The following is a 26,484-nucleotide window of genomic DNA, read 5'->3' as shown; positions in this document are numbered from 1 at the left end:
CTCAACAGTGTTGCCAATGTACTGAGTGTTGTCGGGAGTCGGGAGTGTTGTCGGGAGTGTTGTCGGGAGTCGGGAGCGTTGTCGGGAGTGTTGTCGGGAGTGTTGTCGGGAGTCAGATTACTGTTAGTAATCAAACAGTAATCTGTATTAACGGCTCTTAATTGTTGGAACATCACTGATTGAACTAGATCAACACAGAAGTAGAGAAAGCCTTTCTCTTGATCATGTGGTTGATCAGGGTTATGTGGTGCATCAACAAGGACAAGGATGAACAAGGTGAAAGAGACAATGGTGTGTGTGTATGTGTGTGTATGTGTGCGTACAGTATGTGTGTGTGTGTGTGGTTGGCCCTATGCCATTACTACTGTGTGATAATAATGCAGCAGCTTCAGCTCAGGCTAAACACCACCAACTCTGACAGCTATACATACACTGATCAGATGACATACACTGATCAGATGACCTACAAAGATCAGATTACCTACACTGATCAGATGACCTACAAAGATCAGATGACCTACACTGATCAGATGACCTACACTGATCAGATGACCTACACTGATCAGATGACATACACTGATCAGATGACCTACACAGATCAGATGACCTACACAGATCAGATGACATACACAGATCAGATGACATACACTGATCAGATGACATACACAGATCAGATTACATACACAGATCAGATTGCACATGATGCCATGGTGGAAGACAAGAGCTGTGTTCGAATACTCATACTAACCGCACTATTTGTGACGTGATTGAATAAATAGTATGCTTATTGGTCATAGTATGGATATAGTTAGTATGCCGAAAGTTCCCGGATGTCGTACTAAATACGGCAAAATATGAAGTATACACGCAGAGGACACTATTTCCGCACTTTGGGGCCTATAATGCAATTCTTTAGGAAATGGGAATGGCTTCACATTGCTTTCAGATTTTAAGAAAATGGCGGAAAATATGCAGCCAAAGTACAACCAGAGCGGATACAAATTCATTGATTTGACTAATTATGACAAATGTTAAGAAAATGTTGAGCAATGTAATAAAGTAATGACTTTTCAAATAAGTTACCTTACACATTACGTTGGCTGACAATTTGTTAGCTACGCTGTATTTACGAACCACACAAAACACTTCAGTCTGGTTTTAGACCCCATCATAGCACTGAGACTGCACTTGTGAAGGTGGTAAATGACCTTTTAATGGCGTCAGAACGAGGCTCTGCATCTATCCTCGTGCTCCTAGACCTTAGTGCTGCTTTTGATACCATCGATCACAACATTCTTTTGGAGAAATTGGAAACCCAAATTGGCCTACACGGAAAAGTTCTGGCCTGGTTTAGATCTTATCTGTCGGAAAGATATCAGTTTGTCTCTGTGAATGATTTGTCCTCTGACAAATCAACTGTAAATTTCGGTGTTCCTCAAGGTTCCGTTTTAGGACCACTATTGTTTTCACTATATATTTTACCTCTTGGGGATGTCATTTGAAAACAGAATGTTAAATTTCACTGTTATGCGGATGACACACAGCTGTACATTTCAATGAAACATGGTGAAGCCCCAAAATTGCCCTCGCTAGAAGCCTGTGTTTCAGACATAAGGAAGTGGATGGCTGCAAACTTTCTACTTTTAAACTCGGACAAAACAGAGATGCTTGTTCTAGGTCCCAAGAAACAAAGAGATCTTCTGTTGAATCTGACAATTAATCTTGATGGTTGTACAGTCGTCTCAAATAAAACTGTGATGGAACCTCGGCATTACTCTGGACCCTGATTTCTCTTTTGAATAACATAGTAAGACTGTCCCAAGGATAGTTTTATTCCATCTACGTAACATTGCAAATATCAGAAACTTTTTGTCCAAAAATGATGCAGAAAAATGAATCCATGCTTTTGTTACTTCTAGGTTGGACTACTGCAATGCGCTACTTTCCGGCTACCCGGATAAAGCACTAAAACTTCAGTTAGTGCTAAATACGGCTGCTAGAATCCTGACTAGAAGCATTTTTTTGTATCATATTACTCCAGTGCTAGCCACCCTACACTGGCTTCCTGTTAAGGCAAGGGCTGATTTCAAGGTTTTACTGCTAACCTACAAAGCATTACATGGGCTTGCTCCTACCTATCTTTCCGATTTGGTCCTGCCGTACATACCTACACGTACGCTACGGTCACAAGACGAAGGCCTCCTAATTGTCCCTAGAATTTCTAAGCAAACAGCTGGAGGCAGGGCTTTCTCCTATAGAGCTCCATTTTTATGGAATGATCTGCCTACCCATGTGAGAGACGCAGACTCGGTCTCAACCTTTAAGTCTTTACTGAAGACTCATCTCTTCAGTAGGTCCTATGATTGAGTGTAGTCTGGCCCAGGAGTGTGAAGGTGAACAGAAAGGCTCTGGAGCAACGAACCGCCCTTGCTGTCTCTGCCTGGCCGGTTCCCCTCTCCCCACTGGGATTCTCTGCCTCTAACCCTATTACAGGGGCTGAGTCACTGGCTTACTGGTGCTCTTCCATGCCGTCCCTAGGAGGGGTGCGTCACTTGAGTGGGTTGAGTCACTGACGTGGTCTTCCTGTCTGGGTTGGCACCCCCCCTTGGGTTGTGCCGTGGCGGAGATCTTTGTGGGCTATACTCGGCCTTGTCTCAGGATGGTAACTTGGTGGTTGAAGTATCCCTCTAGTGGTGTGGGGGCTGTGCTTTGGCAAAGTGGGTGGGGTTATATCCTGCCTGTTTGGCCCTGTCCGGGGGTATCATCGGATGGGGCCACAGTGTCTCCTGACCCCTCCTGTCTCAGCCTCCAGTATTTATGCTGCAGTAGTTTATGTGTCGGGGGCTAGAGTCAGTCTGTTATATCTGGAGTATTTCTCCTGTCTTATCCGGTGTCCTGTGTGAATTTAAGTATGCTCTCTCTAATTCTCTCTTTCTCTCTTTCTCTCGGAGGACCTGAGCCCTAGGACCATGCCTCAGGACTACCTGGCATGATGACTCCTTGCTGTCCCCAGTCCACCTGGCCGTGCTGCTGCTCCAGTTTCAACTCTTCTGCCTGCGGCTATGGAACCCTGACCTGTTCACCGGATGTGCTACCTGTCCCAGACCTGCTGTTTTCAACTCTCTAGAGACAGCAGGAGCGGTAGAGATACTCTCAATGATCGGCTATGAAAAGCCAACTGACATTTACTCTTGAGGTGCTGACTTGTTGCATCCTCGACAACTACTGTGATTATTATTATTTGACCATGCTGGTCATTTATGAACATTTGAACATCTTGGCCATGTTCTGTTATAATCTCCACCCCGCACAGCCAGAAGAGGACTGGCCACCCCTCATAGCCTGGTTCCTCTCTAGGTTTCTTCCTAGGTTTTGGTCTTTCTAGGGAGTTTTTCCTAGCCACCGTGCTTCTACACCTGCATTGCTTGCTGTTTGGGGTTTTAGGCTGTGTTTCTGTACAGCACTTTGAGATATCAGCTGATGTAAGAAGGGCTATATAAATAAATGTGATTTGATTTGATATCATTACAGCAGTATGTTCCAGTATGTTAGCTAGCTACCTAACGTTAGTTGGCTACTTATACATCAAACATGCCAGTATATTAACTATAGGCTGTCTAACTACCCAACGTCTATTGACTTGATTATTCCCATCATTCTTAGCTCAGCAAAATGGTATAGTATAGTCAGTGTGCGTTCTCAATGGACATTCGGGTGCTTTCGTAAATTCGCTCTGGCTATTGTCTGAGTGTACCAGAGTAAAGAATGACGAATTTACGAGCGCTCAACACCCTTTGAATATGGCCGATGTTAGTAAACGTCGGCAAAAAAGCATAAACAGTCACCAACGCTCTGGATAACATGAAAACTGCCTAACCAGCTCTGCTAGGGCGAGTAACATGGTCAAAGTGGTCTCATTTGTGTCTGGAAGTAGCTAGCAAGCTATCCAACGTTAGCTTGGGTGCTTGACAGCCGTTGTAAGGTCAGAACGCTCAAATCAACCCTACTCCTCAGCCCAAGTGTCCAGTGTGCCCACCGAGAGCGAAACGCTCTGAATTTACAAACGGACAATCTGACAACGCTCTGAATTTACGAGCGCACTCTGGCACTCCACATTGAATTTAAGAACACACCCGAAGTCGTAAAATGTCTAACTAGCAATTTGTTATGCTAACTAGCTAGCAAGAGGTTGCATAGCAACAGCATCAACTTCCGGTTATCAGGCGAAGCGCTAGTACGCTCAACTGAAAGCATACTGTTCATTTACAGTATACATTACTAAAGTGAACTAATAGTATATAGTATGTAGTATATACTCATTAAGTATGTAGTATACAGTATGTTAGTATGGGTCTTCCTAAAATGATAAGGCAAACCATACATTATTCACAGTTCTATAAATGTGTGTGTGTGTGTGTGTGTGTGTGTGTGTGTGTGTGTGTGTGTGTGTGTGTGTGTGTGTGTGTGTGTGTATCATGAATGTATAAGATTGTGTGAATGTAATATGAGTATTTCGTTTTAGTTCTGGAATTTTAGCTAGTCTTTTAGCTTTGCTACACCCCGTCTTCTAGCTTTACTACACCGTCTTCTAGCTGTACTACACTGTCTTCTAGCTTTACTACACTGTCTTCTAGCTGTACTACACTGTCTTCTAGCTTTACTACACCGTCTTCTAGCTGTACTACACTGTCTTCTAGCTTTACTACACTGTCTTCTAGCTTTAATACACTGTCTTCTAGCTTTAATACACTGTCTTCTAGCTTTAATACACTGTCTTCTAGCTGTACTACACTGTCTTCTAGCTTTAATACACTGTCTTCTAGCTTTACTACACTGTCTTCTAGCTTTACTACACTGTCTTCTAGCTGTACTACACTGTCTTCTAGCTTTACTACACTGTCTTCTAGCTTTACTACACTGTCTTCTAGCTTTAATACACTGTCTTCTAGCTTTAATACACTGTCTTCTAGCTTTACTACACTGTCTTATACACTTTTCTGTGTCACTCCATCTGGACCTGTCAACAAAGCCCTTTCCTCTCGCCCGGTGCACCTCAACCCAACACTTCCAATCATCTGTGAGAGTGAGTGAGTGAGTGAGTGCACTAAGGCGATTGCTCTCCTACTCTTCCTCCCCCTGGGTAAACTCTCTTATAGAGAGAGTGCTTTTAGGTTACCTGCCTATCACAGAGGTGAACAACAACATACAGTCCAAACATAGGTACTGGACACACACTGGCACACACACACACACTGGCACACACACACACACTGGCACACACACGTGATGCGTGGATTGACTCATAACCTGCAGTCCCCGTGATTTTACAGATGCAGGATCTTAATTTGAGCCAGTTTGCTGCAGCAACAGGAAATGTGAATTATTAATCTGTCGATTATAATTAATGGACATTTTTGTAGAGGTTGATATATTTTTCATAAGGGAAAATCAAGTCTGAAAATTCAAAGTGGACATTTTTCAACCTTTTTAAACCTTGAACACACTACAAGTTTTAGAATTATTTGTAAAGTTTAAATTTTCTCCTGCAATAGGGTGATCAAACTAAGATCCTACACCTGTGTCCGCGGGGCGGGCGGGTTTAGGGTCATGAAATATTGTGTGGATGAAGGGTGGGTTTAGGTTCATGAATTACTTTGTGGATGAAGGGTGTGTGGGTGGGTTGGACAAAGAGAAAACGATCCATAAAAAAATTCCATAAATGTATGATAATTATTGTGCAATTCATATACATATGATATATTGAGGTTTTTCTTTCATGATTTTGATCAGGCATTAGGGCGTAAACCTAAGCTTTAGGGCCTAACTGTACGTGTGCCAAATATACGCCGATAGCCAAATGTTATTGGGAACTTGGGCAGAAAAAGTTAACGGCAATCCACTGAGGCAAAAAGGACAAACGTGTTCAGTACATATTGCATATTTGCAGGTTAGGGTCGGGTGCAGGCCTCCTATTTATCACACATAGTCGGGCGGTTGCAGACGGGTTATTAGCAATTGCTGGTGTGTGCGGGTCAACAAACAGCTGACCCGCGCATCACTAACAGCCACACACACACACTCACTCACTCACTCACTGAGACGAGTGTGAAGGGAGAGTCAGCGTATATTTATCAATGTGTGCATGTATGTTTAGATGCACTTTACTTTTCCAACACTGTGTGTGTGTGTGTGTGTGTGTGTGTGTGTGTGTGTGTGTGTGTGTGTGTGTGTGTGTGTGTGTGTCTGTCTGTCTGTGTGTGTATGTTTGTCTGTCTGTGTGTGTGTGTGTGTGTGTATGTGTGTGTGTGTGTGTGTGTGTGTGTCTGTGTGTGTGTGTGTCTGTGTGTGTGTGTGTGTCTGTCTGTGTGTGTGTGTTTGTGTGTATGTGTGTGTGTGTGTGTGTGTGTGTGTGTGTGTGTGTGTGTTTGTGTGTATGTGCTCATGTCTATTTGTGGTAGTCCATTCATTCACATCAGTGAACAAAGCCATAGGCTGTCACTGCAGACCGTTGATGGCTCCGACTCACACAGAGAGAGAGGAAGAGGAAGAGAGAGAGAGGAGGCCAAGGTTAGTTGAAGGAGGAGAGAAAGGAGGAGAGGGAGGGATTTTGTATTGATTAGAAGTGATGTGTTAATTAGTCGGTTATGATGAGGGCTGGAAGAGCTCATTAGAGTGAGAGCGTTCATTACTTCCTCACGTTGATGTAAACACTATCATGTCAGCATGACCACTCCTCTTCCTCCTCCACAGTGGCTTTTAGCCTCTCTGTTCACCTCATTTAGAGATCTGTCTGTCTGAATGTTGTCTGAATGGTGGTGACGGTCACTGTTACCTTGTACTGTCTCATATCTGTTTATCTAACCAAACAAACAGCCACGTGAAAAGAAAGAAGATGGGGATAAAGGGAAGAGGGGAGGGATGTTCGGAGGGACATGGTGAGTGAAAGAGACATGATGGAGAGAGAAAGAGAGAGAGAAAAAGAGGGAGAGAGAAGAGAGAGGGAGAGAGAGAGAGAGAGAGAGAGAGAGAGAGAGAGAGAATGAAAGAGAGAGAGAGAGAGAGAGAGAGAGAGAGAGAGAGAGAGAGAGAGAGAGAGAGAGAGAGAGAGAATGAAAGAGAGAGACGGCCTGCTCGCAGAACTGAACAAGTGTCAACCCAATTGTGTCAGCGAAGGTTAGGAGAGGGGGAGGAGAACGACTCTACCCTCCCCTGTACAGGGACACGAGCACTGGAGGGAACAGGAGCACACGGGGACGCACGGACACCCATCAAATCACTAGCACAAGAAGCAGATCACCTGCATCTCAAATGGCACCCTACTCCCTATATAGTGCACTACTTTGGACAAAGACCTATGGTCCCTGGTCAAAAGTAGTGCACTAAATAGGGAACAGGGTGCTATTTGGGACGCAGCCTAAGCCTGTCTCCCAGTGGGAGATGAGACACTGGTGGAAGTACTGGGACTCATGCTAGTCCATTCTCTCCTCTGCTCTCTGCAGTATGATGGATTTATTTCATCTCTACTAGGCTCATTTTAGTCTACACTCGACCCAAATTAAGAAGAAAAAGCGTGTGATTATAGATGTATTCTCATAACTCGCGACCCCACCTCTCACATGCCCAGGTCCCACTTTGGGTCCCGACCCATAGTTTAAGAAACCCTGCTCTAGTCAGCTCTCTGCTGCCCAGTCATATACTTAGTTTGTAAGGTCAGTCCACTTTCAGATAAAGCCACTCCGTCTCACCTCAGCCCACAGAGACCAACACAGAGTCTGTACTACCTCGAATACCTGCAGTACTACCATCCCCTCTCCTCTCCACAGGGGATTCAGAGTGATGGTGGACATGGAAAAGGTGTGTGTGAGTGTGTGTGTGTGTGTTACAAAGGTGCATGTGTGTTGGTGTGAGAAAAGGATCGATAGAGAGAAACATTGGTGTGTAAGACAGCTACAAAAAGTGTGTGTGTGTTATTAGAGCTGTAGTGTGTGTCCGATGAGGATACAGTGTGTGTCTGGAGGTCAGTGGCAAATAGAGTTTGATAGAGTGACTGCATTATGAGTTGTTCAGTGGGAGTGTGACCCGGCTGGTAGTCTTCACACACGCGCGCACACACACACATACACACACACACACACACACACCATTTGGCTGGTGGCTGGGCTATGCCTCTGGATAATGGGCCTGGATGAACGATGGCAGGGTGTGTGTGCGTGCGTGTGTGCGCATGTGTGTGTGTGTGTGTGGGTAGAGTCTTCAAAACACCATCTTTAGACAAAGGAATCTGAGGACATTCACACTTTAGGAAGCTCTTTCTCTAGGAGAAAGCCAAGTTCTTCAGTGCAATGTTTAGTGAATAGATCAAAGCAGGCTTAACGTTGATGTGAGAGGTGGTTTATCCCACTGACTATACATTCTCCTTGGGTCTCTCCATACAGACACAAGCCCACCCACACAGCCACCATATAAACAGCACTTAAAGAAAGAGCTATAAGGGCTTCCCGAGTGGCGCAGTGGTCTAAGGCACTGCATCACAGTGCTAGCTGTGCCACTAGAGATTCTGGGTTCGAGTCCAGGCTCTGTCGCAGCCGGCCGCGACCGGGAGACCCATGGGGTGGCCCAGCGTCGTCCAGGTTAGGGGAAGGCTTGGCCGGCAGGGATGTTCTTGTCACAGCGCGCACTAGCGACTCCTGTGGCGGGCCGGGCGCAGTGCACGCTGACACGGTCGCCAGGTGTACAGTGTTTCTTCCGACACATTGGTGCGGCTGGCTTCCGGGTTAAGTGGGCAGTGTGTCAAGAAGCAGTGAGGCTTAGTTGGCTTGTGTTTCAGAGGACGCACGGCTCTCGACCTTCACCTCACCCGAGACCCTACGGGAGTTGCAGCGACGAGACAAGACATCAATTGGATACCACGAAATTGGGGAGAAAAAACGGGGTATAAAAAAAGAAAGGTAGCCTATCGGTAAAGAGCCGAAAGGTTGCTAGTTCAAACCCCCAAACAGAATAGTTGAGAAATCTGTCATTGTGCCCTTGAGCAAGGCACTTAACCCTAATAGCTCCTGTAAGTTGCTCTGGATAAGAGCGTCTGTAAATGACTATGTCAAATGTAAGAGGTACAGTATAACCTTGTCAGTGTGGTTAAACACTGTGTTTCTATGTGGTCAGATCACTGCCCTCTCTCCTAATACTGGGACTTTGCATATCAATACTGGCCCTTGAAGCCTCTGGCCACTACGCACACAGGGCCCAATGGGTCGGTCGGTGTGTGTGTGTGTTTGTTCTAGCCTCCTTACCGTTATCAGCAGACAGTGCGGTGATGGTGTTGGGTGTGGTGTCTGACCTCCCCAGACCGTTCTCAAAGGTGTAGCCCTCTGTCTCCTGCAGCTGCCAGTTCAGACCAAACAGATGCATGGCTATAATAGGGGGAGAGAGAGAGAAAAAAGACTTGTTACTCTCACTGGTCGAGGGCTCAACAAACACACACACACACACACACACACACACACACACACACCATAAAGACAGTTTACCTAGCAGCGAGTCAGAGATAGGATGCCTAATCGAACTCTATCAGATAAAAAGACAACAGGAGAAATATCCCTCCATCGATTATGGTTTGGGTTCTAACAAGCTCTCGGATTGGCCGGACCCTTCAGGGTGTGTATATATCTGAAACTGTGTGTGTGTGTGTGTGTGTGTGTGTGTGTGTGTGTGTGTGTGTAGGAGGTGAGTTGGGAGTTGAGAAAGAGAATCTGTCAAAATATGAATTTGTCAAAATAAGAGCAGGTATTGTTGTTTGAAAAATCCAATATGCTAACCTAGGCCCTGAGAGGAGAGAGAGATGGAGGGAGGGAGAGATGGAGGGAGTGAGAGATGGAGCCACGCAGTTTAGCGCATTAACATCAAGCCGGCCCTCTGGCTGGATATAATTCAATCCCACACCTTTCTCTCTCCTTCTCTCTCTCCCCCCTCCTCTCCATTTCGCTCTCTCTCTGAGTGCTTCTGCGAGAAGCCACACTAAAAGTGAGGAGACACGTGAAAGGAGCCAGTTTCTAGTTTTTAACACTGTTTCAGTGCTGTCTGGAGCTGTCTGGAGCCGTCATGGCTGCCGAGGGCTTTAGTAGGAGCCAGACATGATGGAGGCCTGAGGACTGTGACTCAGACAGTACTGGAGGGCCAGTAGCAAGTCTGGTGAGAATGACTGTTTAGTACCAACAACACACACACACACACACACACACACACACACACACACACACACACACACACACACACACACACACACACACACACACACACACACACACGTCAGTGTGTGTGTGTCCTGTGTGTGTAATAAGCCTGCCTGGCTGCACACTCTAGCTTTAATGAGGGGAGTTAGTAGTGCACACAGCCCCCTGTGGTTTTCTACCTGAACACACACTCACAACCACCTATAAATCACTATAAAAGTAGGGGATGTTGGTGTATACCTGCTCTGTGTGGTGGGGAGTAGTGTGTGTGTGTTCTGTATAAGTGTGTGTATCTGTGTGTGTGTTAGCTGGATCTAGGATATCTAGACATTATAGCTGGAGGGAATGGAAGCGAGAGAGAGGGAGAGTAAGGGACAGAGAGGTCAAATGGTGGAGAGAGAGAGAGGTAGAGAGAGTGAGGGGAAGCAGAGAGGTAGAGAGAGTGAGGGGAAGCAGAGAGGTAGAGAGAGAGGGGAAGCAGAGAGGTAGAGAGAGAGGGGAAGCAGAGAGGTAGAGAGAGTGAGGGGAAGAAGAGAGGTAGAGAGAGTAAGGGGAAGCAGAGAGGTAGAGAGAGAGGGGAAGCAGAGAGGTAGAGAGAGTGAGGGGAAGCAGAGAGGTAGAGAGAGTGAGGGGAAGCAGAGAGGTAGAGAGAGAGGGGAAGCAGAGAGGTAGAGAGAGAGGGGAAGCAGAGAGGTAGAGAGAGTGAGGGGAAGCAGAGAGGTAGAGAGAGTGAGGGGAAGCAGAGAGGTAGAGAGAGTGAGGGGAAGAAGAGAGGTAGAGAGAAGAATGTGTAGGGTAAGCTGAGGGAATCATCTAGCATTGGGCCCGGAGGCCAGAGCGTTTTCAACCAGAGTCCCCCACAGTTCAACCAAGCCTCCTCTCTCTCTCTCTCTCTCTCTCTCTCTCTCTCTCTCATTAAATTAGAGTGGTGTGGTGCTGGGGAGGGCCTCCTGCGGTTGGCAGGACCAGAGGGTCATGGGAGAGAAGTTGGCGGATCGACACCAAGCGCTGCCAGAGCGGAGCATGCTGGGAGGCCCTCAGACAACCTTTACACAACCACGAGACGACCGTTAAACAATGTTGAGATATCCATCTCTGAGCTAGGTTCGCCATAGCGCCATGGACCTCTGAGAGCGAGAGAGGGGGAGAGAGAAGACATAGAGAGATAGATCGAGAGCAAGGGAAGCATTGGGAAACAAGACGGACAAAGAGAGACAGGTGTGGAGGTGGATGGATATTGGAGTCTTCAAAGCATTTCTATTTGTTAAAAGGTCAACCTTTTCAGACTGAGAGGAAGTCACGAGGCTGGTAGAGCTATCTCGTTTAGCAGCACTTTCTTTAGAAAGACGACCATTAGGCATCCGTCTACGCACTCATTCACTTTGCTTTCCAAATGTTCATTGCAATACAGAATGCCATTACTTCACTAATGATAGTTCACATATCTGTACAAAATCTGTGCAAAATGGATGCAAATCCACCCCAAGATATACAAGTCTACTGTTGCATGTCAGTTGTAATATCATTCTGGATTTTTCTATCCATCTAACCAAGGTTTCAGTCTAACGCTTCCAAAGCAGGGGAAATATGGGGATGTCAGTGTTTTCCGGATGATTCCGGAATTCTATGAATGAGAAATCAGGCGGGAGAATTCTTCCCAAAACTCTGGAGGGATGGGAGATTTGTTAACGGTGCGCACGGCTACACCGGGAGAAGAGCCTATTGAGATTTAGCCCGTTTTTGGGTTTTTTTCGCTGGAGAAAAGCGTGTGTGTGTACCTGTTTTTGGTGTGTGTGTGTGTGTGTGTGTGTGTGTGTGTATGTGTTCTTGGTGCGGTGTATGTATCTGTTTTTGGTGGGGTGGGGTGTGTGTGCTGTGTGTTGTAGCAGATGGGTCTACATGGCCCCAGGTGAAGATAGTGAAGACTGAATGGGAGATAAGGATAGCTGGAGTGTGAGGGAGAGACAAGTGGGGGTTGGCACACACATCTGCACAGACGCACTCTAACACACAAAGATAAGGTTATCTGTACCTCTCTCTCTGTGTGTGTGTGTGTGTGTGTGTGTGTGTGCGCGCGCGTGTGTGTGTGTGTTTGTACATGCGTGTGTGTGCGTGTACATGTGTGTGTGTGCGTGCGCATGTGTGTGTGTGTGTAAGCTACTGATGGTCTGCTCTATTTGTTATCAACCTCTCGTCCCTCGGCCATGTTCCTTACACTCTCAAACAACCACAACCACAACAACAACCACAACCAAAACCACAACAACCACAACCAAAACCACAACAACAACAACCAAAACCACAACAACAACAACCAAAACCACAACAACAACAACAACCAAAACCACAACAACAACCAAAACCACAACAACAACCAAAACCACAACAACAACCAAAACCACAACAACAACCAAAACCACAACAACAACAACCACAACCAAAACCACAACAACAACAACCAAAACCACAACAACAACAACCAAAACCACAACCACAACAACAACCACAACCAAAACCACAACAACAACAACCAAAACCACAACAACAACAACCAAAACCACAACAACAACAACAACCAAAACCACAACAACAACCAAAACCACAACAACAACCAAAACCACAACAACAACCAAAACCACAACAACAACCAAAACCACAACAACAACAACAACAACCAAAACCACAACAACAACAACAACCAAAACCACAACAACAACAACAACCAAAACCACAACAACAACCAAAACCACAACAACAACCAAAACCACAACAACAACCAAAACCACAACAACAACCAAAACCACAACAACAACCAAAACCACAACAACAACCACAACCACAACAACAACCAAAACCACAACAACAACCAAAACCACAACAACAACCACAACAACAACAATCATGTCAACTTCTCCAGGGCGGTTCAAGGCCAATATAGATTTCAGCCCTTTTCACAAATCATGCCCAGTTGTGATTGGTCCATTCTCAGTGTTTGAAGACCACTGTGTTGCTGTCCTCCTGTTACACTCTTCACGCATGTCTGTTGTTGTCAGTCCTGAATTTGTTTTTCACCCGAAAATAAAAGTATCCCCAAAGCAACACAGCCCAGAAAATATTTGAACACAATCAAAAGTTTATTTGATAAACAAACATACAACAATGAACTTTCCTAGTCAGCGAGAAAGAAAGAACAAATGCGTAACAGAGCGAGAAATAGGCACTCACACCTAGCATAAAATAGTCTAGCATCTAAATATTGAATTTAAAAGTAGGCCATGACAGGAAGAAGTCATTTCTCTCCCATCTCTCAGTTACACAACTGATGACTTAACCAGTAAACGTGATCTCTTTCCTCCCAGGTCTATTTGTATGTCTAATGTGTCTGGAAGTGTTCCTCTGTACATGTGAAAAGCAATGCAAAGTATTTATTGGTGGCTGGGGAGGACGAGAGTCTTTTCAGAAAGTGGGGGGAGAGAGATAGAAAGAGAGAGTGAGAGAAGGGGGGAGAGAGAGAGGGGGAGGGATGAGAGAGAGAGAGAAAGAGAGGGGGAGAGAGAGAGAGAGGGAGGGATGAGAGAGAGAGAGGGAAATGAGAGAGAGAGAGGGAGAGAGAGAGGGGGGAGGAGAGAGAGAGAGGAAGAGAAAGAAAAGATAGAGAGAAGGGGGAGAGGAAATGTGTTCAGAACAAGACCCTTACTATATATTTGGCATCTCCAGTAGCATCTCTACAGTAGCACTGTATAACAAGGGGATGGGCTTAAGACATGTGACAGTGTACATGTTTGTGTGTGTGTGTGTGTGTGTGTGTGTGTGTGTGTGGGGTCCATCCAAGTGGGGTCTTCAATAATTAAGAGCAGGTTGGCAGAGAGGGATGGGGAGAGAGAGAGAGAGAGAGAGAGAGAGAGAGAGAGAGAGAGAGGGATGGGGAGAGAGAGAGAGAGAGAGAGAGAGAGAGAGAGAGAGAGAGAGAGAGAGAGAGAGAAAGACGTGAAAGCACGTTCATATAGAGATAAGAATAATCCCCCTACATAGTGCACCACATTGGGCCCTGGTCAAAAGCAGTGCACAGTTGAAATATATATATATATACAGTTGAAGTCGGAAGTTTACATACACCTTAGCCAAATACATTTAAACTCAGTTTTTCACAATTCCTGATATTTAATCCTAGTAAGAATTCCCTGTTTTAGGTCAGTTAGGATCACCACTTTATTTTAAGAATGTGAAATGTCAGAATAATAGTAGAGAGAATGATTTATTTCAGCTTTTATTTCTTTCATCACATTCCCAGTGGGTCAGAAGTTTACATACACTCAATTAGTATTTGGTAGCATTGCCATTAAATTGTTTAACTTGGGTCAAATGTTTTGGGTAGCCTTCCACAAGCTTCCCACAATAAGTTGGGTGAATTTTGGCCCATTCCTCCTGACAGAGCTGGTGTAACTGAGTCAGGTTTGTAGGCCTCCTTGCTCGCACACACTTTTTCAGTTCTGCCCACACATTTTCTATAGGATTGAGGTCAGGGCTTTGTGATGGCCACTCCAATACCTTGACTTTGTTGTCCTTAAGCCATTTTGCCACAACTTTGGAAGTATGCTTGGGGTCATTGTCCATTTGGAAGACCCATTTGCGACCAAGCTTTAACTTCCTGACTGATGTCTTGAGATGTTGCTTCAATATATCCACATCATCATAACTCCCTCATGATGCCATCTTTTTTTGTGAAGTGCACCAGTCCCTCCTGAAGCAAAGCACCCCAACAACATCATGCTGCCACCCCCGTGCTTCACGGTTGGGATGGTGTTCTTCGACTTGCAAGCATCCCCTTTTTCCTCCAAACATAACGATGGTCATTATGGCCAAACAGTTCTATTTTTGTTTCATCAGACCAGAGGACATTTCTCCAAAAAGTGTGATCTTTGTCCCCATATGCAGTTCAAAACGTAGTCTGGCTTTTTTATGGCGGTTTTGGAGCAGTGGCTTCTTCCTTGCTGAGCGGCCTTTCAGGTTATGTCGATATAGGACTCGTTTTACTGTGGATATAGATACTTTTGTACCTGTTTCCTCCAGCATCTTCACAAGGTCCTTTGCTGTTGTTCTGGGATTGATTTGAACTTTTCACACCAAAGTACGTTCATCTCTAGTAGACACAACGCGTCTCCTTCCTGGGCGGTATGACAGCTGCGTGGTCCCATGGTGTTTATACTTGCGTACTATTGTTTGTACAGATGAACGTTGTACCTTCAGGTGTTTAGAAATTGCTCCCGAAGATGAACCAGACTTGTGGAGGTCTACAGTTTGTTTTCTGAGGTCTTGGCTGATTTATTTTTATTTTCCCATGATGTCAAGCAAAGAGGCACTGAGTTTGAAGGTAGGCATTGAAATACATCCACACGTACACCTCCAATTGACTCAAATGATGTCAATTAGCCTATCAGAAGCTTCTAAAGCCATGACATTATTTTCTGGAATTTTCCAAGCTGTTTAAAGGCACAGTCAACTTAGTGTATGTAAACTTCTGACCCACTGGAATTGTGATACAGTGAATTATAAGTGAAATAATCTGTCTGTAAACAATTGTTGGAAAAATTACTTGTGTCATGCACAAAGTAGATGTCCTAACCGACTTGCCAAAACTATAGTTAACAAGAAATGTGTGGAGTGGTTGAGAAACGAGTTTTAATGACTCCAACCTAAGTGTATGTAATCTTCTGACTTCAACTGTAGGTAATAGGGTGCCATTTCTGTCTTCATGGTCTCACGAATTCTTCATTAAGGGTCTTTCACCTCTTTCTCAGGACTGACTCCGTATGGGGCGACCACTGAGTAAGCGTGTGTGTGTTTTTCCATCACTACAGAAACAGATAATGAGGTTTGTAGAAAGACAACAGTGTCCTTCCCCTCCAACGTATTCAGATAAAAGGCTACAGAGAAACTCAATCTGAGGGTGGATGGTAATGATTGTCCCCTACAGGAAGCCGTAGAGATTAGTTCTCCATATTTTACCATAACTTAGCTTTGGTTGGCGAGGCGCCCTACTGTGGTTCTGGTCGGGACATAAATGTTGGAATGAGTGGCGCTGGGGCGGAGTGTGTATGCATGCCACCGCACGCACGCACGCACGGACACACACCCACAGCCCGCTGACACCCCACTGACACGGCAACCATTTCCTGCTGGGTTGGATTTCATTAGCTTTCTGGTAGGAAGAGAACGTGTTGTTGTCGCTGCACTGAACAGGTCATTCAGGGTCTTTCTTCCTTCATTTCAAGCCTACTGGGCAGCATGACATATTAATAATGTCTCTTCCTTGGTGAGGATGAGGTTATGGGAATCACTGGCGGTTCAGAATAGTGGATGTGGAGGCAAAGGGTGTGTATTCTGTGAGTCCGAGTCTATGTGTGTGTGTGTGTGTGTGTGTGTGTGTGTGTGTGTGTGTGTGTGTGTGTGTGTGTGTGTACTGCGAGCATAATACGTGTGTGGAAGAAAGAGAGAGCACTGCATGCACTTATGTATGTGTGAATGTGTGTGTGTGCGAGTGTGTGTCCTCCCTCACCCTATCTGAGTGACGGACAGGCCCAGAGGCCCATTAGCCGCTGTATTGACAGAGGGGGAGTACTGCTCAAGTGCTGCTAAGTGGATAGCAGACAGGTAACATGGCAGCATCCATCTAGTCGGTCTCTAAGCCTCACAGCTCTGTAGTCCAAACTGAGGTGTGAGGGCTTCTTGTTCTGTTCTGGACAGCTGCAGGGCTAGATCCATCAGTCTGGACTGACCACTACAAACGGTCAACTGGGCTTACTGTCCCTACCCACTGTGTGTGCGTGTGCGTGTGCGTGTGTGCGTGTGTGTGTGTGTGCGCGTGTTTGTGTGTGTGTGTGTGTGTGTGTGTGTGTGTGTGTGTGTGTGTGTGTGTGTGTGTGTGTGTGTGTGTGTGTGTGTGTGTGTGTGTGTGTGGGTGTGGGTGTGTGTGGGTCTGCAGGCGAAAGAGAGAGTCCAGTTATCTAGCTACTACACAGAAATACAGGTCTATTGTTTGCAAGTGTGTCTGAATCAACATGATTCATTTCTCTCCATTTCTCTCTCCCTCGGCAAGCGGTATCGATGCACCAAGTCTAGAACCAACATGTCCCTGAACAGCTTCTACCCCCAAGCCATAAGACTGCTAAATAGTTAAATAGCTACCCAGACTATCTGTATTGACCCTTTCTGCACTAACTTTTTTTGTTACTCATCACATATGCTGCTGCTACTATTTATTATCTGTCACTTCATTCCTAGTTATATGTACATATCTACCTCAATAACCTCGTACCACTACACATCAACTCAGTACTGGTATCATTACTCATTGTGTATCTGTTATTACCTGTGTTATCACGTGTTTTACTTTCTATTATTTCTCTATTTTCTTTCTCTCTGCATTGTTGGGAAGGGCCGTAAGTGAGCATTTCACTGTTAGTCTACAGCTGTTGTTTATGAATCTTGTGATAAACAAAATGTGATTTGTCTCTCTCTACAACAGAGATCCGACAGAGTGGATGAGGGGGCAGAGAGTTCCTTCCCGCTATAGCTGAATGTAGTGCATGGTGAATACTAATACAATCAATCTAGCTCTCTCTCTCTCTCTCTCTCTCTCTCTCTCTCTCTCTCTCTCTCTCTCTCTCTCTCTCTCTCTCTCTCTCTCTCTCTCTCTCTCTCTCTCTCTCTCTCTCTCTCTCTCTCTCTCTCTCTCTCTCTCTCTCTCTCTCTCTCTCTCTCTCTCTCTCACACACACACACACACATTCTCTATGAGCAATAGCTGTGGCATTTGCGATCTATCACAGCTAGTCACAACAACTGGATAGAGGCATCGGGGTACTGTGGCAACACACTCCTGTGTGTGTGTGTGTGTGTCAACAATACTCCTCCGCGCCAGCTGGAAACTGAAACTATTCAGGGTTTATAATCAAAGGCTGAGCAATCACTGTGCTTGTTTAAGGCTGAGCGTGTCCAATGTCATTGATAGGAAATGCTACTGCTATCAGATTGGCATTTACAGCGCTGTCGAAGGAATGTAAACTAAAGCAGAGCGGAAGAGAGCCCTGGGGCCTCAGCGATAGACAGCTGTGGTTGGTTACTGCTTTGTCTGAACCTTATGTACCCGTTTCATGTGGTAGATGCTAGATTTGAGGGGTGTGTGGTTTTAAAACATTGGAGTTTGTCACCTGAGGTAACCTTACAGTGTGCGATGGTTACTGAATGGTTACCCAATTTACTTTCACAGCTGATCCAATGGTTACCTACAGTTGAAGTCGGAAGTTTACATACACTTAGGTTGGAGTCATTAAAACTCGTTTTTCAACCACTCCACACATTTCTTGTTAACAAACTATAGTTTTGGCAAGTTGGTTAGGACATCTACTTTGTGCATGACACAAGTAATTTTTCCAACAATTGTTTACGGACAGATTATTTCACTTACAATTCACTATCACAATTCCATTGGGTCAGAAGTTTACATACACTAAGTTGACTGTGCCTTTAAACAGCTTGGAAAATTCCAGAAAATAATGTCATGGCTTTAGAAGCTTCTGATAGGCTAATTAACATCATTTGAGTCAATTGGAGGTGTACCTGTGGATGTATTTCAAGGCCTACCTTCAAACTCAGTGCTTCTTTGCTTGACATCATGGGAAAATCAAAAGAAATCAGCCAAGACCTCAGAAAACAAACTGTAGACCTCCACAAGTCTGGTTCATCCTTGGGAGCAATTTCCAAACACCTGAAGGTACCACTTTCATCTGTACAAACAATAGTACGCAAGTATAAACACCATGGGACCACGCAGCTGTCATACCGCTCAGGAAGGAGACGCGTTCTGTCTCCTAGAGATGAACGTACTTTGGTGTGAAAAGTTCAAATCAATCCCAGAACAACAGCAAAGGACCTTGTGAAGATGATGGAGGAAACAGGTACAAAAGTATCTATATCCACAGTAAAACGAGTCCTATATCGACATAACCTGAAAGGTCGCTCAGTAAGGAAGAAGCTACTGCTCCAAAACCGCCATAAAAAAGCCAGACTACGTTTTGAACTGCATATGGGGACAAAGATCACACTTTTTGGAGAAATGTCCTCTGGTCTGATGAAACAAAAATAGAACTGTTTGGCCATAATGACCATCGTTATGTTTGGAGGCAAAAGGGGAGGCTTCACAAAATAGATGGCATAATGAGGGAGGAAAATTATGTGGATATATTGAAGCAACATCTCAAGACATCAGTCAGGAAGTTAAAGCTTGGTCACAAATGGGTCTTCCAAATGGACAATGACCCCAAGCATACTTCAAAAGTTGTGGCAAAATGGCTTAAGGACAACAAAGTCAAGGTATTGGAGTGGCCATCACAAAGCCCTGACCTCAATCCTATAGAAAATGTGTGGGCAGAACTGAAAAAGTGTGTGCGAGCAAGGAGGCCTACAAACCTGACTCAGTTACACCAGCTCTGTCAGGAGGAATGGGCTAAAATTCACCCAACTTATTGTGGGAAGCTTGTGGAAGGATACCCAAAACGTTTGACCCAAGTTAAACAATTTAATGGCAATGCTACCAAATACTAATTGAGTGTATGTAAACTTCTGACCCACTGGGAATGTGATGAAAGAAATAAAAGCTGAAATAAATTATGCTCTCTACGATTATTCTGACATTTCACATTCTTAAAATAAAGTGGTGATCCTAACTGACCCATGACAGGGAATTTTTACTGGGATTAAATGTCAGGAATTGTGAAAAACGGAGTTTATATGTATTTGGCTAAGGTGTATGTAAACTTCCGACTTCAACTGTACATATGTTCGATCTTAATTTGACCAGTATTGTCGCTGCAAACTAATCCTGCAGCAACAGGATTTTTACATTTAGTCCATCATTTTGAAAAAGGCTACATGAAAAGTGCAATACTGTTAATGTAACCACGTGTCAGTGTGGGTTTTCAGTCAATTTATGTCAATCATGTAGCTCGTCTGCATTCAGGAAAATTTGCAGTAACAAAAGAGTGTTCAAATTAAGATCCTACATCTGTATAAGGTATCCACAACAGAGTGAGTGTGTGTGTAGGTGCATACACTGTAGCAGTACTATCCTACCTATGCAATAGCAGAGCAGGACAGACAGCAGGACGGACAGTCCCACGGCGCTGAGAGCAGTGCATCTCCAGGAGCAGTACTTGGAGGACTTCTTAAACTTGAAGGCGGAGCGGGAGAGGGTGTTTCTGGGTAGGGGCCGCGTGGGCGGCGAGTAGACGGAGCCCGTTGCCATGGTGTAGCCTGGAGTAGCCGTGCTGAACAGAGGGGTCGTGCCGGTGCCTGTCTTGAAGAGGAAGTGCCTGGAGAAGAGGAGAGGAGAGAGAGAAAGAGCAGGAGGGTGAGTATGGAGACTGGACAAAGTAGGAGATTGAATTTAACTACATCGGCTACAAAGTTCTAGCCTGGTCCCAGATCTGTCTGTGCTGTATAGCCAACACCTATATAATGGTCAAGATCGCATAAATAGTTCTGGGACCAGGTTCCAGGTTAAAACACAATCAAAGTAACAGCTACAGTAGCAAATGAACTAGACAGTTAGTAGAAACTAACAACAAACAAACAAACACTTGAAGGCCTGTGAAGTCTAAAACAGGAAGCAGATGAACACGGAACAGACAAAGCATTCCAAAAATGTTATGGAAAGACATACAAGGACTGCTGTTTTCTTTGTTTAATAAAACGTCACCTTCCTGCAGTACAAGTAGGATTGCCTAAGAGACCTGCTGGCTTGAGGTAATTACCAAAGTCAGCTATTTCAATCAAATTAATTAGTGTGTGTGTGTGTGTTTCTACTAGAGACGGTGTGTGTGTGTGTGCATGTGTGTGTGTCATTGCTTGAACCAGGGAGCAAGCCATAGGACAGAGGGCTTCACTCTAGTTTCCAATCAGACCCTGGAGTGTGTGTGAGAGTGCTTTACTGTGTATGTGTGTGTGTGTGTATGTGTGTGTGTGAGAGAGAGAGAGAGAGAGGGTGCGTGAATGCCCTTGTTTGTGTGCGTTGCTGTGTGTGTGCAATTTCAATGAGAGTATGTGCCTACATGCATGTGTGTGTGTGTGGTGTGTGATTGCGCACCCTCACACACAGTAGCACACACCACACACACATGCAGGTAAAGCTGTTTCTCTGATTGTGAAGTAGATCTCAGTACATGAAACATTAAGTAAGAGAGAGAAAGAGTGAGACGGAGAGAGAGAGAGAGAGAGCGAGAGAGAGAGAGAAAGAGAGAGAGAGAGAGAGAGAAAGAGAGAGAGAGAGAGAGAGAGTGAGAGACTCCAGAGGCACAGTGAGCATCAGTACATTTTACTGAACACAACATTCTGTTGTTGAATGTTTCTTGTGTGGGGCTGTCAGAGAGAGAGAGAGAGAGAGAGAAAGAGAGAGATTTATATAAAATATTGAGTGTCATTTCCCCAAATTTGAAGTCCTTATTCAAGGTTTCAAAGACCTCTCTGATGAGAATAGGCTACCCGTCCTGTTTGGGGGAGGACGCTGAGAGCTGTGATGAAGGACAGTGTCTGACAGACCAATCAACCTGCACATGTCCTCTACTGTATGCTTATTGTTATTGTTCAATGTATGGTTATTTTGACCCTTGATTATTGTTGTTACTGTTGTCCCGTTGACAATTTTGATTCTTATTATCTTAATATTGTAAATATCCAAAGTAAGCTTTGGCAATATGTACATTGTTACGTCATGCCAATAAAGCAAATTAAATTGAATTGAGAGAAAGAGAGAGACAGAGAGACAGAGAGAGAGACAGAGAGAGAGAGAGAGAGACATAGAGAGAGACAGAGAGAGAGAGGGTGGGTGGGTGGGTGGGTGGATGGGTGGGTGGGTGAATTTAAGTTGTAGATCCGCACCCCGAGGGACAGGGATAAGTGTCGGAGTAGCAGAAAGAACGGATATTAAAACCAGGGAAGTGATTACTTAACACTTAAAAAAATCCCTCTGAGATGAGGAGTTCGTCTTTAATTTAGTTTGCTACTTCCTCGAGGAAGTAGCTCTCCCTCACTGAAAACATCTAAAACCCAACAAAGTGCGGGCCAGAACTGACAAACCCATCCCTGTATGTTTTTCAAATGTAAGCTTCATCCCTCCCCCTTTTTTCACTCGCCAACCATGCCAAAGCCCAATTTGGATTAGCAAAGAGAAAGGCCAAGGTAAGCAATTCTCCAAAAAAGGATTGGTTTAATAGTGTCTTTTGTCTTTCTTTAGACAAGCACACTGACAAGAATGAACCATCATGGAGACATTAAACAACCATGGAGACATCAGACAATGGGACAAACAGAGCTGATTCTCGCTGTGATAACCAGCCAGACAACACTGAGCCTTCCATCCAGTTACATGGTAAACGTCTTGCTGCTGTGACACACTGGGTGAAGTCCGGGATAAGATTGAGGGAATCTATGTGAGAGGGTTGGTAGACCAAAGAAGGCAGTAGCTATACAAAGGATGGCATTACAATACGACCCTAAGGCCCAGTGTCCTGTCTTACAATGTGTCACCAATAAAGTTGTTGGAATTATTATAATTATTTTTTTTACATGGGATTGGACATGTGCGTGATGCTAATCCCTCTGTGTGTGTTTGTATTGGGCTCAGTGTTGCCAGGGGTTGCACGGCGGCTGGGGTTTGGCACCATGCGTAGAGGAGGACGACAAGCGGAGGGGATGGACACTCAGAGAGACTGAGATGGAGGCACGTACCCATCCCCATAGGCGCCTTCGTGGCACGCGGGAGGAAACACATCCATCTCTATCAGGTTGTCATGCCCGTTTTCCAGAACGGCTTGCTTTGCTAATTTTCTACATGAGGGAGACGGAGATACCAGACACATAACACAATTAGAGACGTGTGTTGTGTTGTGGTGGTGGTGTGTGTGTGTGATCAAAGTGTATTAGTATACAACACAATTAGAGAGAAGGGAAGACTTGAGGAGATCAGTGTTTTTGCCGACGTTATTAGTTTTGGCAGGCAGATACGTCGACACACACGCAGAGCGGTGGGGAGATAGTCACCCTGTGGACCTGTCTGGCAGACAGGTGTCACACAGACACACACAGCATGCAGGGTTGGAAAAACACGCGCACACACAGTTGCGTAAGGACACACACTCAAACTAGGTCCCAAAAGCACACTCTCAGCCACCTGAGCATGCACACACAGGCACACCTACACACACACACACACACACACACACACACACACACACACACACACACACACACACACACACACACACACACACACACACACACACACACACACACACACACACACACACACACACACACACACACACAATATACAAGCCGAAGCCCTCGATCCAGATAAGTGACGCATTCTAATTTCATTTCTATCTCTTTGTGTATTTTTCATTTTCACTTCTCTTTCACCTCCTCCCTCCATTTCCACAGCGGCAGCGGAGAGGGGGATAGATAAACGTGTGATGATGAAAAGAGACAGTGGCTGTGCGATCTGAGATGGAGGGCCTCGAAGGGAGGAGAGAAGAGGAGAGGAGTCTTTTATTCCCTCCATAAAGCAGGCTGTTTATGGCGACGCTGGCAGAGTCAATGTGTTAAATTGAGATGTGGATAACCCTGTTATATAACCCTGCTATAGGCTCTTACAAACCCCTCTCCTTTCTCTCTCTCTCTGTGTACTAGTGGTGAGAACAGCCAATAAAATATACTGGAGCCAAACCAGGACAATAGTCTTTTACATGCTATTAGAGGGATAATAAGTCTCTATTTCTCGTGTTACATTTTTGAAATATTTTTTACTAGTTATCCTGTTTGATATTGATCACTGCACTGTTGGGTAGGGCTTGCAAGTTAAGCATTTCGCTGTACTTATGCATGTGACAAATACAACTTGAAACACTCCTTCTTCCTCTCCACCTCTCTCTCTCTCTCTCTCTGGTGAATTGTTCAGCTATAAGTCTTGACCACACATACCCCGACCTTAGTGACCTGTGCAGCATGGCAACATAGCCCTCCAGCCTTGACTGACCCTACTGACCTGGCCAAATGGAGATAGAACTGCTCTCTCCAGTCCCATCTCACTGCGGTGCACCCCTCCAACGTCACGCCACAACACTGAGGGTGTGTGTGTTGAAAAGAGTGTGTAAGCGCTTACTCAGATTTTGTGTTTCCTCGTATAGATTTAGATGCCTTAAATGCACTTTAAATAAAGTTTTATTTTGTTTGCTATTTCCAGATTGATGTAACACTTAAGTACGGTGTCCTACCGGTATAAAATGTTCGTCTAAAACGGTATAGTCAGTGAGCTGGTTTGTTTGGCTGTTGGTTTTCCTCACCCTAGTATTTTAAATTATTTTTGCGTTCACACATTGTTTTAGCGTACTGTAAAGCATTTAGCTCTCCAGGGTGCGTGACTCTCTCTCTGTGTGTGTGTGTGTGTGTGTGTGTGTGTGTGTGTGTGTTTACTACCCATTTGTCTTCTTAGACTTGATTTATATTACCCATACATACACTACATTGGATATGCGATAGGCACTTCAGTATTGTTTATGACCTTATCAAATTGCCAGGTGTCTGGATTGCATGGTTTATGTGCAACACATTCCAATGATATATTTCATATTTCATTTTGTGGAAAAGGGAGAGAGAGAGAGAGGTGGAGAGGTATTTAGAAAAAAAGTCATACATCAAATGGAAAATCGAAATATGTTTGTTTAAAAAAACAATGTGAGCGTTCTTATCAATTTCCTAATTAAAAAGACAATTCATTCGAATGAAAACGGATTCTGCATTTATGGGAAGAAATTGGGATACTTTTTAATTGAATTTAGCTACCTTATCCAGTTCAAAAGGCTCCTTTCAACCAAAACATTATCTTTGTTCGCTCGTATCAGTGAAAAGATAGAGACGAAGTCTACATGGAAACATGGCTGCATTTAAAAACGTTTTTAAACTATAATTAAATATTCGGATTAAAAAACCTGACAATGATAATAAAATCTTGACAAAGTTCAATGACTTCTTCCATGAGTATTGAAATCAAACGGCAACAGAGGATAGATATAATTGCTCTATCCATTCGATAGCATCTCTGTGCCCGATACCTACACTACGGGGCCAAAAGGGTTTCTCAGTGCTATGATAGTGGGCCAGCCATAACCAGTTTCCTTTGGCATAATGGACTTGTAGAGTGACTGCGAGAGCAAAGGCATGCATGTGGCGGGGGCCACCATTGTTAATTGACTGGAGGTGGCGTGACGCTGAGCAGCATTACCATGCTAATCCCCCCATATCTCCTTCCACATCTCCAGAGCTCTCCAACAATGGGTTGAGGAGAGAGACGCTAACATAAGCATGTGGCCATAGAGACAATAATATTAGCGTTAACATGTTGACATATATAAGCTATGTAAGCGTTAGCACAAGGCCATAGAGAATAAACAGTTTGTTAGTATTAGCATGACTCCATAAATAAGCTATATTAGCATTGATGTCCTAAACACGCTAATGTTAGTGTTAGCATTGAATCCCCGAGCTGACAAGTATAAATCTGTTGTTCTGCCCCTGAACAAGGCAGTTAACCCACTGTTCCCCGGTAGGCCGTCATTGTAAATAAGAATTTGTTCTTAACTGACTTGCCTAGTAAAAATAAAGGTTAAATAAAATAAAATATAGATGATATGTTAACATTAGCAGGAGGATAGAAAAGCAATATTAGCATTAGCATGAGGCTATAGGGAAAACATGTTAGCATTAGCATGCGGCCATACTGTACCATAGCTAGAACTAGCAGGTTAGCTACATCAACACATTCTATAGTTTTTTTCCCAGAGCATATACATCACATTGAAGGGAAGACATCAGGCTGAGCTACTTGGAGAAACTTAAAGGGGCGGAGGAATCATAGTTGTCGTGAAATCTAGGTGTTGAGTTGCAGACCGGGCTAATGAAAGCTGATCCAGGGAAAGAGAGGAGAAAGGGATGGAGGGGCAAAGGAGTGTGTGTGTGTTTGTCTATGTGATGTGTGTGTTTGCACGTGTCTCTGTGTGTCTATGATGTGTGTGTGTGTGTGTGCGAGTGTGTGTGTGTGTGTGTGTGTGTGAGACAGGCATGGGAGGCTGTCCTCTGACACAACAGGTGAGAATGATAATGAGTCACGGATTGAGTGATGAGGGATTATCACCTCGGAATGAGAC

At 44.6% G+C, this 26,484-nt stretch overlaps 1 protein-coding gene across 14 annotated transcripts in view; it reads right to left on the bottom strand.

Annotated features, from left to right (window-relative positions):
- Positions 1-26,484, bottom strand: part of LOC106602442 (teneurin-3) — a 393,330-nt gene that overhangs the window by 102,319 nt on the left and 264,527 nt on the right. For 8 of the 14 annotated variants that reach the window (XM_045716619.1, XM_045716624.1, XM_045716618.1 and 5 more), the window contains 3 exons: positions 23,012-23,110; positions 20,360-20,598; positions 9,291-9,410 (listed from right to left, as the gene is read on the bottom strand). In XM_045716619.1, the coding sequence (XP_045572575.1) occupies positions 9,291-9,410; positions 20,360-20,598; positions 23,012-23,110 (458 nt within the window). The remainder of the gene's footprint in view (positions 1-9,290; positions 9,411-20,359; positions 20,599-23,011; positions 23,111-26,484) is intronic. The other 6 variants (XM_045716623.1, XM_045716625.1, XM_045716626.1 and 3 more) reach the window with 1 other exon arrangement.

This window comes from Salmo salar, chromosome ssa04 (assembly GCF_905237065.1).
Source record: "Salmo salar chromosome ssa04, Ssal_v3.1, whole genome shotgun sequence".
Taxonomy (NCBI): domain Eukaryota; kingdom Metazoa; phylum Chordata; class Actinopteri; order Salmoniformes; family Salmonidae; genus Salmo; species Salmo salar.
Note: the sequence above shows the minus strand (reverse complement) of the source record. Positions and strands in the feature narration are given on the sequence as shown.